This window comes from Haliotis rubra, unplaced genomic scaffold (assembly GCF_003918875.1).
Source record: "Haliotis rubra isolate DU_JTF1 unplaced genomic scaffold, ASM391887v1 Scf1623, whole genome shotgun sequence".
NCBI lineage: Eukaryota > Metazoa > Mollusca > Gastropoda > Lepetellida > Haliotidae > Haliotis > Haliotis rubra.
In genome coordinates this window covers 41,080-54,428 of record NW_025765585.1, presented here as the reverse complement: position 1 = coordinate 54,428, position 13,349 = coordinate 41,080, and the positions used below count along the sequence as shown (strand labels likewise).

Sequence of the window (13,349 nt, the reverse complement as noted above, 5' to 3'; positions counted from 1 at the left end):
ATATTCCAGCAACATCACGGCGGGGGGACACTAGAAATGGGCTTCACACATTGTACCCATGTGGGGATTCGAACCCGGGTCTTCGGCGTGACGAGCCAACGCTTTAACCACTAGGCTACCCCACCGCCCCTATGAAGATCGAGACGCCTTGCTTTGAAAACATGACGTCAAAAGTTGGCGAAGAAAGACCAAGGTGACGTGGGTTTTATTATTATCATGTTTATGATTGGGCATACGTAAGTGTAATTTTATATCTAAACAGATTATAAATTTCAACATTAGCATAGTTTAGGATTAGCCGGGGACGAGAAACATTGAAAAATATACGGACAGCCTTAAAATCAAAGGAAGTGGATTAACGGTAACGTGTCGCAAGACAGAATGCCTTGGGCCATCTGACCTCCCGTGCCACTCAAACTTCCATTCGCGTTAATGTAACAACAGTCCTTAATCCAAACACCCAGAAAGCTACAGCCGGACCTATTAGATATTATTAGAAAATATGTTATCTCCTTTATGATGCAAATATTTTAGAAAAACGGATCGATTTTCTTCATAATAACTTCATGAAGTACAACTCGTTAATACTGTTAACCGAACACAAATACCTTACTTAAACAGAAATCTAAAACTGAATTATGTTTTCTCATTAATCAGTCTTTCTTTCGCCAGGTAACGTTAGATCTTAATTTGATTGTTGACATATTCTCAATCACTGATCAGGCCATACTGCAGTTATTATCAATCAGTCGATAAATCAATTACACTTCTCCAGGCACTGGGACGGGTTTGTAACAATGTGCTACTCCTTCTCTCAACGGTCGCACAGCGCAACAGGATTTATACCCTACATGAGTGTTCGCGAGGGTCGGACGAGAGCGTTGTTTGACGTCCCAGGCCACGGTTGAGGGTTAGGTAGAGCATTCTTACGTTTAGCGGGGTTGCAAGAAAGTAATTCTTGTGACATAGGATTCAAAGTGAATTTGAATGTCATTGTTTTAATTTATGGTTATTTTTAAAACATGAGTTATGGGTTTCTTAAAGTAAGGAATTATGCAACGGGACAATGATAGATTGTTGTCAGATTTCATTGGATAAGGCTGTTCATGATAGGAATTGATAGGGGGCAGGTTGTATGCAGGTTATTGTGTGGTGGTTTCGATTGGCGGAGTACAGACAGAGTAACGGGGATGTTTACTTCAGCAGTCGTAGATGATGAGGTAGAACGATGTAGTGTTTCTCTATGACAGGGATGTGAGAAGTTTGAGAATACAAGACACGCTCAGGTAGGTGCTGTTTGTGTACATTGTTGACTTCGTATTGTTTGATTGTTCGTATTTTAATATTCCAGCTATATCCCGACCTGTAGATAATCGAGTCTGAACAAAACTGAAAAAAACAAAACAGTGGCTGATATTATGAACAGCGTCCATTGACGTCGGTACGCATTGACTGCTGGATGCGTGTCATCCTACCGATGACATCGTACTGGTCACACGCATTCAGCATGCCATCGATCCTGATCCCCGATCCAGTTAGCTGCCTTTTACAACAAACGTAGAATACTTTATAAAACCTATACTAACCTGCACGGATCCCCACGGAATCACTGTAGAACTTCTTACCTAATGAAATATCTGTACCGTAATCCTTGAAATAACACACGCCTTGAATAAATGCAGTTGAGAAAAGAACCCTTCTAAAATAGCAGAACGTGTGCCTGAAATATGGGCAGAGTCTTCCGAAATAAACACCGGTCGTTTATTCAAGAATTTGCGCAGTACTTTGTGCTACTCTTTTGATTAATGTGTATATTGGTTATTATTGTTCACTGTTGCGATCGTTTGGAAGTCAGTGTGAAGTGTATTATAAACATAACAACCGCCTAAATATTGGATATTTTGTTTAAAGAAGATAAATTAATTGCAAACGATTTCGTAGCATTTCATGGCTAAAGGAACCCTTTTGTATTTGTTCAGCTATAAACGTCAGTACGCTTGATTCGTTCTTAAATAAACCGTTGGTTCCATACAAACTGATATTGACATACATTGTATTTCATTGCTCTAGAAACTTGTGATTTAACTGACCATGACTTATTGTCTCAGTATTATACCAAGCATTTAGATGAATATCCTTAGCTGACGAATCCACAGTGGAACTATTTGAGCAAAACCATTACGATCACGATATTTCACAAATAGAACATGCATCCCAATCTGGAAACCTTAAGATGAAAGCGAACAATGTTAGAATGTTCTTCACCGCACTGGCACGACTGGTGTTCTCATGTCATGTGTCTGTTTTGATGTCCTCTGGAAGTCAGCATGCTAAAAACATTATAAGTCCATAGGGTATATATTCCTTCTAAAATCCATAATGATAGGAACTCCAAATGCAGAGCCAACTGGACGATTCTCATTCTGTATTTCATTCCTGCTCAATCAACCCCGTAGGCATCCATGTTATTATTCGTCCTCACCAACCTACTCTGGTAGTCGACCGGGTAGATATAACCGGAATTCTGCTAAAATCGGCGTCAAACTATATTATTAATATCAAACGAGTAATATAATAAACAGGCTATATTTCATTAGTAATTGGGTTCACTGTATCTTGCTATGTAAGTAAAGAAACGTTATTCAATTTTGAAAAGCATTTCCCTCTAGTGGCACTGGTAAACGTACATCGCATCTGCGCGAATCCTATGCAATGAACTTTTCCCCCACCTGGTGTAGTGTTCCCTCTAACGGCGTGAGGGGTGGATGAGAAAATACTTCACTGCACGGTATATGGCATGCCAGCTGGTCACGCGTCAACAACGCGTCTCCAGATCTTATAGATTTTCAGATCTTATCTGTAGATCACAAAGGCGCTCAGATTATCAAAGGGTTGATAGATAACGATCGATGTACGCCTAAAGATAATATTACATTACGTATGTCGATGTATACTTTAATATTTTTCATTGTTCCAGTCAGTTTGAGGTTCGATCTCCTGTTCGTGTTGTTTACATATATACTGATGTGCAAATAAAACTTCAGACTTTTATAGTTTGTTCGAATCCTGATGTGTTTTTAAATGTATCCTGTCTGAAATGTGTTCAGGGTTACCTAGCCAACTACAATTTTCTGTCATGGCTTTGCCACGGCTTGGGATATTCCTTGCCTTATTTGGACCCCACCTGAAAAAGTCTTTGAATGAAAACAAATCGATATTGTAGCGATATAAGCGGTTTCATCTTAACCAAAGAGAACCTACAGTTCAAAATACACATTAAATGGCTACCGATGCGTGACAATGCGGCTGTCGTGCTTGTTTGGAGAAGTAGTGCGAAAATATGTACAACTTGCTCGAATGCTTGAAGTGTTACTTGATGGTGTTCACATGTGACTTATGGAGTTACTGTTAAAAACACAACAAAGAGCCTAAACGGCAACAATAGCGCGAAATGTTCGCTTTCGGGCCACATGTTTTCTGAATATACTACACCGTGTCCACTGTTGCCTACGACCCAGGACCTAATATAACAACTTAGAAAACTATGTTTTGATATATTCAAATGTCTTCTGATGGCTAATCTTGATGACAGCAGAGAGAAGATTGCTCTACGGATTTACATAGGAGAAACCAGCGGCAAAACCTTGTCCATAATCATAAGAAATCTGAAGCGAAACCCGTTGTACGATTCCGACTATATTATAAGCATTTGTTCATGACTTACTCTTAGTGCCATGGTCCCTAGTATGGTGATCAAACCTTCAGTTGTTGGTAATCTATAGCCTGTTTTTATATTGTCTTGTCATTTCTAGTTAAAATATTTTAGATTCTATTACTGGTTTTAAATTTATTTCTGTGATAGTCTAGTTGCTTTACTGTCCTTTGCAGACAAGTAAGTATATTAGCTAACTTTGTTTTTATTCATTTATATATGTACAACTTTCTTAGTCACGATATGGCTGAAATACTGCCGATGTGTCTTTAAATTTTAACTCACTCACTGACTTAATTAGTGATGATACCAAGAACATTATTATTATGTTTCGATGATGTTAAGGAAACAAAGGGCAAAGTTAAGCTGAATCTGAGATTCGAACCTATGATTCCGGCGCACCCATGGCACCCATGGCAAGTTGCGGCGCTTTATATGACATTGCCACCAGTGCCTCCTACTGGGAAATTATAGATTGACATGGATGTTTTCCCAGTTATATGAAATACGCACGGACAGATCTCGTGTCAGAACCACTAAAACCCTATTGCAATATTAACATGTAATACATGTGAATAATTAGGAATGCATGAGATTGCTGTTATATCGATTTCAAGCAATATGTCCCCAAGATAGTATGTACAGATTTCATAACTGGGTCAAATTGAACCGACGAGATAACATTGTTTTTGTAGTATGATTTCGAAATCAATATCAGTCCCCCACCTCCCCCGTCCCTAATCTGACTCCCCCAATTATGTATCTTATTGGGACGCCCTGTGAGGAGTGTACGTGTACGTGATACACAGGGTGTGTTTTATAGGGCAGTATGAAGGACGAGGTCTTGGCTGGATATTGACAGTTGAAGAGTTGACAGTGGTGATAAGATTCTTCAGATTGAAGGATCCTGTGACAGTCTGTAGAGGGAGAAAGATTATATCAGAGACTAGACTGACAGAGCGGTTGTATACGACCCGTGAGGGTCTTTATGATTAGGGGAAATTTTCACGAGGACATGTTTGAGTTTTAACATTGTGGGATATTCGTTGTTGGTGGACAGGCAATAATGAAACAGTTGTGGGTTAATTCTCACATACAATTCCAACAACAACACATACCCCTTTCCCCATCACCAAACTGAAGTCAGAACCAATATCAGTATCAGGGAACTAGCACCACCGCCAGTACAGACATCAGTTGTAACGTCGACAGAAATACAACCACCAGTGGCAACGTCAACATCGATGCAGTCATCCATTATAACGTCATAATTATACAACCATCAATGCTAACGTCAACACCAATACAACCATCAATGCTAACGTCAACGCCAATACAACCGTCAATGGTAACGTCAACGCCAAAACAACCGTCAATGGTTCGTCAACGCCAAAACAACCGTCAATGGTTCGTCAACGCCAATACAACCATCAATGGTATCGTCAACGGCAATACAACCATCAATGCTAACATCAACGCCAATACAACCGTCAATGGTTCGTCAACGCCAAAACAACCGTCAATGGTTCGTCAACGCCAATACAACCGCCAATGGTAACGTCAACGCCAATACAACCGTCAATAGTAACGTCAGCAACATACAACCATAAATATATTCAACGACACGGAACCTTAAAAATTGAGACCAATAAACCAGAACCAAGGTAAACGCGCTTGTAGTTCTGCGGCCAAGCAAATCCATTTAATTTAGATTCCAACGACCTGTAGTACAAAACAGTTAAACAAACTAGAAATAGCACAATATCCGAATACATGATAAAATCATAGTGCAAGAAAGGTTTTGTTGTGTTTAATTAAACTAAACCACAGAAACGGAAAGCTAACGCGGTTAGAGTACTTTCGGGGACAATCTCAGCGCCAAAACTGTTTAACTTTTATACATTAACTTGTACTTAAAGCCAAGGTCTCTTTGAACACGTGGCCCTGTGTGACGGCATATACCATATCGCAATATGCTGAGTAACTGTTTCACATTCCCAACACGGGTTGACAATTAGATCATTCGACACTCCACTAAGCACTGATATGTTATCGTACCCCTGTGTCACTGATACCCTGTCACAGACCTCAGATAGTGATACAGGTGTCCACCGTGTTCGTCAAGACATACCTGGATGGGTCCGCCAGTCGGTAATTACATACCCATTGTTGGGAGGACCTCTACACCAGGGATTACTGTTACTATGAACGTAGGCCTGTATATAAACACTGATAGTGGTTGAATAACTGGAGATAGGAGCACACTTTATAACGTGTTTCTTGATGTACTGTGTGGCTTATTTGTTTCCCATGCCTTCATCCTGAAGGAAATGCTCACTGCAACTGTATATTAACACGCTGGATTAATGCCTCTTTTATGAGGGTTTGTCATGCGAGAACAGACTGCTACGCTGTAAAGCATAGTCTCTGAACACATAGCATGTGTTTGTTCCGAAGAAGCATGCCGTGAAGACTGGCAGTAAATGTACAGAAATGGGAGCTTACACTCAACGTAACAACCGTACGGTCATAATTTGTTGATGTATGGAGTTAATCAATTGCCGGTTACCGTGGGAAGCTGAAGTGGATTTCCGTTTGCTCTTGGTTGTCAAGGAGCAACGCTGGACAAGATACCAAATGGTGGATCGTTTATAACGCTATACAAGATGGTCCCGGACTAAATGGTGGATCGTTTATAACGCTGGACAAGATGGTCCATGACTAAATGGTGGATCGTTTATAACGCTGGACAAGATGGTCCATGACTAAATGGTGGATCGTTTATAACGCTGGACAAGATGATCCAGGACTAAATGGTGGATCGTTTATAACGCTGGACAAGATGGTCCATGACTAAATGGTGGATCGTTTATAACGCTGGTGAAGATGAACGCTGGATCGTTTACACAAGATGGTCCAGGACTAAATGGTGGATCGTTTATAACGCTGGACAAGATGGTCCAGGACTAAACGGTGGATCGTTTATAACGCTGGACAAGATGGTCCAGCTGAATCTTTATAACGCTGGACTGGTCCAGGACTATGTCATACAACTGAACTTTAACAACTGAGCCATTGACATGCACATTAGCTTCCAAGACGCTTTGCATGGGTGATAAGATAAGATTATTCTAACGTCAAGGGAGTTGATAAATTGCCTGCATGACTGCAATGCGACGTTTGGGATTTATGGTTCACATGACGTGGCTTCTTGCAATATAAGTGGTGTTCTTCTTCAGCGCCTATAACCTAAATTTTACATGATCCCTCTGATGTCTCCCCCTTGTGTTTCATGGGATGTTTTGAGTCTCATGTGTTCTTGTGGCGCTGCTGTAAATAGACGTCACTGACGTCAACGGCTGATTTGCACGTTATTAACGCGCGTGTGCTTCCGTCGGCGATTCACTGAAGTTTCAACAGCATCTCCAAGGATATAAACATCCATATTGGCAATTCATTCATTATTCCTAACCATTCAGGTTGGGATGTATTGTTGGTAGCTGCCGTTGGTATCGTACGAGTTTGGTCGGCGATACGTTTCGTTCAATAACAGGAAATTGTGACTTTTTCTTGATAGCCTCTATGAATCCAACTTCATGGACTGCAGTCAATAACTGCCGTGATTCGAGGAAGGACGGAAGAATTAATGTCGGATGAATTAGGATTATGAGTTTAGTTTAGTTTGTATTGGCTGTATCGACTCCAGCGCACCTGTGACTTGAGTGCTAACCTGGGAATTATATTCGACTTTATCTCCACCTGATATGGTGAACCCGTTGATGTCTTTGATCGGCCGTGTTATAATGTTTTAGGATATGCATTGTTCCGGAAAGAATATGAAGGAATATGAATCATGGTGCGGTATTTGGACTTGTGTTCCATTCCTGTGGTTCAAAAGAAGGCAAGGACTTCGGGCTTAATTCAGATATCAAGTATCAAACCCGCTTATGACTTAAGTGTATCGTGATGACAGATGACGGGTGACAGATTTGTGTTAACCTCGAAGATAACTCGCCTCTGACGTGTTCCACAGCGGCTATCAATTAGCCGAACAAAAACGTTATTCCCGTGAATCTTTGCTTCGATTAAAGGATATCGGCCAATCTTAAGGACCCCCGACACAGGCTCCCCCTCACAGAACAATGTCCCTCCTGCCTGACCCCCCGGGGATTATGAATGTGGATGATCTGATTCACATGATCAACTATCAGTTCCCCCAGAAGGTAGGTCAAAGATTAATTATGCGTTTATTGCAGTTATTCCTCATGCCGACCACGACCCTCTACCCCCGGGCGCCGCCGGTACCCCTCGACCTGGGGGATATAAAGAAAACACAAAGGAGGGTGGCTGCCTTGCTGAATGGGGCCACCCCACGGGGTCGAAAAGGGGTCAGCTGTGAGTTGAAATGTGTTGTGTGAGATGCATGCAATTTGTTTTATACTGATGTATGTGGTTGGACAGGACACCAGGTGTCTAGAATAGTGTGGTTGTCATAAAAGGAACAAAAATGTCGGATGGCGAGTACGCTGTCGTGGTCACTGATGGCACGGTGATCAAGATAGTCGTAATTCCCTGTGCAGAGTTGCATCCCTTGCCAAGCAAGGATCCGCTTTTCGTTTCTTCATTGAAACCGCTTATGACCCTTGATCTGTCACAATGGCCGTGTTATAAAAAAGTGTTGACAGCCAACGCCTCGTCGTAATATTACTGAAATACTATAATTCAAAACAACGTAAAACCCAACTCACTAAACTTTCAGTTTGCTTCGGTAGCACGTTAATATTTAGGATGTAGGAAGAAATCGGTACCACAAAATCTGCAACCCAGTCCTCAATTCATTGGCAATAACGTTTACGATTTGACATTTTTCGGAATCAACACAAATTCAAATACACTCTGGATCTACCACGTCAATATTTCCATACAGATATTTCTTACTGATATGTGTTATTTGAATTGTATGACATTGGGATGAAATAGCACTGACATGAAACCATCATAAATCACGCCCTGAACGTGGACATGTAAGACACCATAAAGTATGAAACCTCTTAACGACAACGATTAGATTGCGTCAGGTGCATGTACAGATACTAGAATCGATTTGTTTATTATGTGATGGTGCAAACCACGAGTATATGGCCTCAGACCTCAATTATGTTCCTTCCATGCTAAATGCAGTGACATGCCAGTCCACCATAATTAATATCGGTCGTAGGCTGTTCTCGTGTTGCATGCTGACCAACCTACCACTTGTCGCTTAACCAGCAAAATATTGGCCTGGATCGACCTTCTCAATTTTGTATTACAGAAAATAAGCTCATTCTTATTGAACGACAACAGTCACATTAATAATACTGATTCTACGCCGCATTTAGCACATTGTATCCATGTGGAGAATCGAACCCGGACCTTCAGCGTGACGAGCGAATGCTTTATCAGCTAGGCTACCCCCCACCGCCCCATCACAGACTGAACAGCCTATTTAATCAAGGCACTATATATTCTCATATTTTCCTTCCGGATCATGTAAGGGGGGTAACTGTGGTCTGAGGCCATATGCACGGAATTCATTTACACATCAAGGGTTGATAACTCTTAAGTCGTGATATGACTGAAATATACGTGAAAGCAATACTCTCTCGGCTGAGCTATTTCTAAATACAAAAGGGATATACTGAATATTTGTCTTTAAATCTTTCAGAGCATTATGAATATTTGTTTTTAGTGTCAAACTTCTGCTGTTGGAGACTTGCAACGGAGGTCTCGGGTTTAATACTACGAAAATGATTACTGAATTACACAGACATTCTATGTCTACAGCACACGGCAGGAATAATGGAACGGCAGGAACTATGAACCTCAGGATTTTTCTCTTATTGTTGTGCTTGTAACCATCGTGACATTGTGTTCCTCGCCGCCTCGGCGGTGCCGTGGGATAGACGAATGATTAAACCGTCCGCTAGCCCGAGGTTCGAAGACCAGGGTTCGATTCCCCACATAGATACAATGTGTGAAGCTCAGTTCTGGTGTCCCCCGCCGTGATATTGCTGGAACATTACTACAAGCGGGGTAACACCATACTCACTATCGTGGGTATTTCTCCAGTCTGAAACAAGGACTGGTCAAGAGTTACACGCCTGCAACCTCTTCATATGTGCAACAACCTTGCACGTATACAAACATTTATAAATCAGTGCATAATTAGGTGAAACATGCCGAAATGATAACTTAATTTATTCTGTAATTTCTGATTAAATAGAGATTACAACGAAATCAAATGAACCATATTTATTTTTTCCAGGTTTCTCGCAAGCATATACCTCACAGCTTCTGCTATGTATGCAGTCGACTGGGACCTGATGGCCGATATATGGGTAACCCCTACAGGTATCTCTTTGGAAAGGGGTACCTCCAGCGTTGTGAGCACGTGCCTCCGGCCCCCCACCCAACAATGTTGGGTGCGTCCCCTCCCAAACACACCTGCGTCCGACGACGGAAGGTTCTTTGACACGGCAATCCTCAACTGGGATGCGCTGCCTAGAGAGAAAAAGAACAGGTTTCAACTCCCTCCGATGTTCGAAAACGATAAACAAAAGGCTGAAGAAGATGGCAGGTTTCTTCCTCTTGTAAGCGAAAATACCTTCCTCACGACAAATCCACCAGTGTCCAAAGAAAGGAAGAGGGCTGCTGGAGGGGAGATTAAGCCTTCCGTCCCTGACAAATGACAGGAGATCAATGATTGGTCGGAATGATGGTAGGTCAAGGTCAATGTCTCAAGATGGCGGCGGAGAGTTAAATCGAAAGGGGTCAAATACATTTGGAGATAGTAACCATTACGACAGAAGAGGAAGTGATGCGACGAATAGAAATGGTACTGAGAGGAGGAGGAAGAAGAAACCCAAAGAAGCTTTCTCGAATCCTTCTGGTATCGAAGCCTGGGGAGAGGAAGATGAGATACCCGGGGGAACTGTCAAATACAAACACGGAAAGAAAGAAGACTGGGCCAAATATGCAGGTCAGTCAAGCCCATTTAAGGAATATAAGCGTGAAACTTCCAACTCCAGAGAACTTTCTTTTGAGTTTCATCGAAGAGGAACATTCAGTCTCTCCCCACCAGATCCACACTCCATATCAAGGGAGACCACTCTGACGACTCCGGACTCATTTATATTTTCAAGGGTAGATTCAGCGAATTGGTGCGAGTGTCCCGATGTCGACACTGCGTTTCTAAGGTGCAAGGAGTGTTTCCAAACGGGAAGACATGAAAAATGGTGTGTGTCTAAAATGGGACTGTGTCCCCAGTGTGGCAAACCTGTCAGACGGAAGCATTCCCGTGGTCATCTAGATCGACAACGGACCAACCCGCCTTCACGAACCCCAGATAAAACAGCCACGGATCTAACCAGTGCTTCCCACAACAGACGAGAGTGTTCGAGCAAAAGGACGGAAGGCGATCACAAAGTCCGATTCAACGAACAGAACTCTTTTGTGAAGGAGAGTAAACAAGGTCGAGGTGGAATTCTTAAGCACGACACAGACCAGACGCTGAGTTACAGAGAGAAAATAGAAATATCTATGAAAAAGAAACAGAGGAATAAACATAATCCTGCATTGCCGAAAATCGACCCAAATGTCCACAAACAGGCATACATGTTGGCACTCGCTGACGCCAGGATAAGGAAAATGAAAAAGGACCCTTTTGCGTTTGAGAACTCGAACAAACGGTCGTATTTTTCATATTTTCCTTTATACAAACACCCAGGGTACAAACCACCACAAAACCTACAACTGGGTATTCGGAAAGAAGATGAGTCGAAAAAAGTGAAAATAAAAAAGGGCATGAAACACATCCTTGGCGACATCCAGTTGTCGGACTACTACCCACCAGCACGCGGCAAGGGGGTAAAGGTGGAGGGGGTAGAGGATGGGGGGATTATCAATGATGGGGATACAGAGAGCACCAGACAACCGTAGTGCCATGCATGTATGACGTGTCACAGTGACCAACAGCTTAGAAGACATCCTAGCTTCCATTGCCTCACATTTGCTGGTAACTAGAATTGCGTGATTGTGATATCTAGTATGTCGTTCGTTACAGAATTACTTCTCAAGTTAGACGCTGAACCTTTAAGACAAGCTGTGGTTGTGCTTTGAGATAAGACTTATAGGAAGCACCTGATCGAAAAATGTTTGATCTATATCGTGTTTAGGACTTGTCTCCTTGATTTGAAGGTTAAAAGAGAATTTGAAGTAACGTGAACACGCAAACAAGGTTAAGACATGTGTCACTGGTAACCAGTGAACAGGTTGATTTGAAAATAAATGTTGTTTTGAAACTATTACAGCTCATTAGCAAAATCAACTGTGAAGTTACTAAAATTGGGCAACATGGTCCATCGTTGTCCCCGATAGGTACCACTTGCGGAGTCATTTGGGGTATAGTTAAAGCCTAGCTATCGATCGGCCAACCAGCTGTGTATTGTGCTTGGATTTGTGTCGTGGCGTTTCGGACGAATTCAAAACCATGTCATAGCGTATTATTTCAGAGTGGAAGGGAAATCCGAATTTAGGCAAACAAAACTCATTAAAGTTTTGTGAAACCCACAGAAAAATTGTGGTACTGGCAAACCAATGGTTTGGGGAATAATAAAAGATTGGTGGCTTGTAGAATTCTCCACAGAAACTGAAATATTATCGAAAGTAAGTTTAGAAAGATTACAAGTTACTGTAGGATCATGACAGTTAAACATGTTTCTTAGCATGCTGTGTAGCTCTACACATTTCCTATAATTTGCCGGTGTTCTTTCCGATTTTTCCAAAAATATGTTTTTTGGAATTATTATTTTCACAGTACATATCCTTGTTTTCTTGTATGTTTGTTGTTTTGTTCTATTGTGTGTATTCTGGTGGTTGCATTGAAACATTTTTACACAACGAAACCTTTACGTTTTAAACTGAAGCCTAACGTTTTGGTGGTTTGGTCATTTAACCACACTTGATGTATTCTCTCTGTTATGACCTGTGAAGGTCCGGGTTAGAATATTGATCCTCAGTAACCCATGCTTGTTGTAAGAGGTGACTAACGGGATCGGGTGGTCAGGCTCGCTGAGTTGGTTGACACATGTCATCTGTTCCCAATTGCGCAGATCGATGCTGATGCTGTTGATCACTGGATTGTCTGGTCCAGACTCGATTCTTTACAGAACGCCTCCATATAGCTGGAATATAGCTGAGTGCGGCGTAAAACTAAACTCACTCACTTATCCCCTGTTATGTGATATTACTATATACGCCATTCCTGGCCCACTCGTTGTCATTGTTCTGTTACAAAGGAATATTTCGTATTTTAGGAGCGCTTCGATCATCTGCTCGCCGACCTTTAAGTCGACCCCATTGTGTGATGCTAGTCTTCGTGATGCGTCGTGTATTAAAGGTGAGGTGAGGTGAGGTGAAATTGGGTTTAACGTCGTGCTTGAGAATATTTCGCTCATATGACGACGTGCATGCGAGTGTATGTGTATGTGTGGCTGCTTGTACTAGCCCAGACAAGCTGGTTTTATAGTGCCAGCTCACTGAGATACCATGCCGCAGTGAAGCATGAATACCCCATTCAGACACATTATACTGACTCCGA

General features: G+C 41.9%; 1 protein-coding gene across 1 annotated transcript; it reads left to right on the top strand.

The window, feature by feature from the left end:
* The first annotated feature begins 918 nt into the window (after positions 1–918).
* Positions 919–12,054, top strand: LOC124271692. The gene is made up of 4 exons (XM_046706851.1): positions 919–1,286; positions 7,969–8,100; positions 10,017–10,214; positions 10,349–12,054. The coding sequence occupies exons 2-4, from the start codon at positions 7,978–7,980 to the stop codon at positions 11,687–11,689; spliced, it is 1,662 nt and encodes a 553-aa protein (XP_046562807.1). The 5' UTR covers positions 919–1,286; positions 7,969–7,977; the 3' UTR covers positions 11,690–12,054.
* The last annotated feature ends 1,295 nt before the right edge of the window (positions 12,055–13,349 follow it).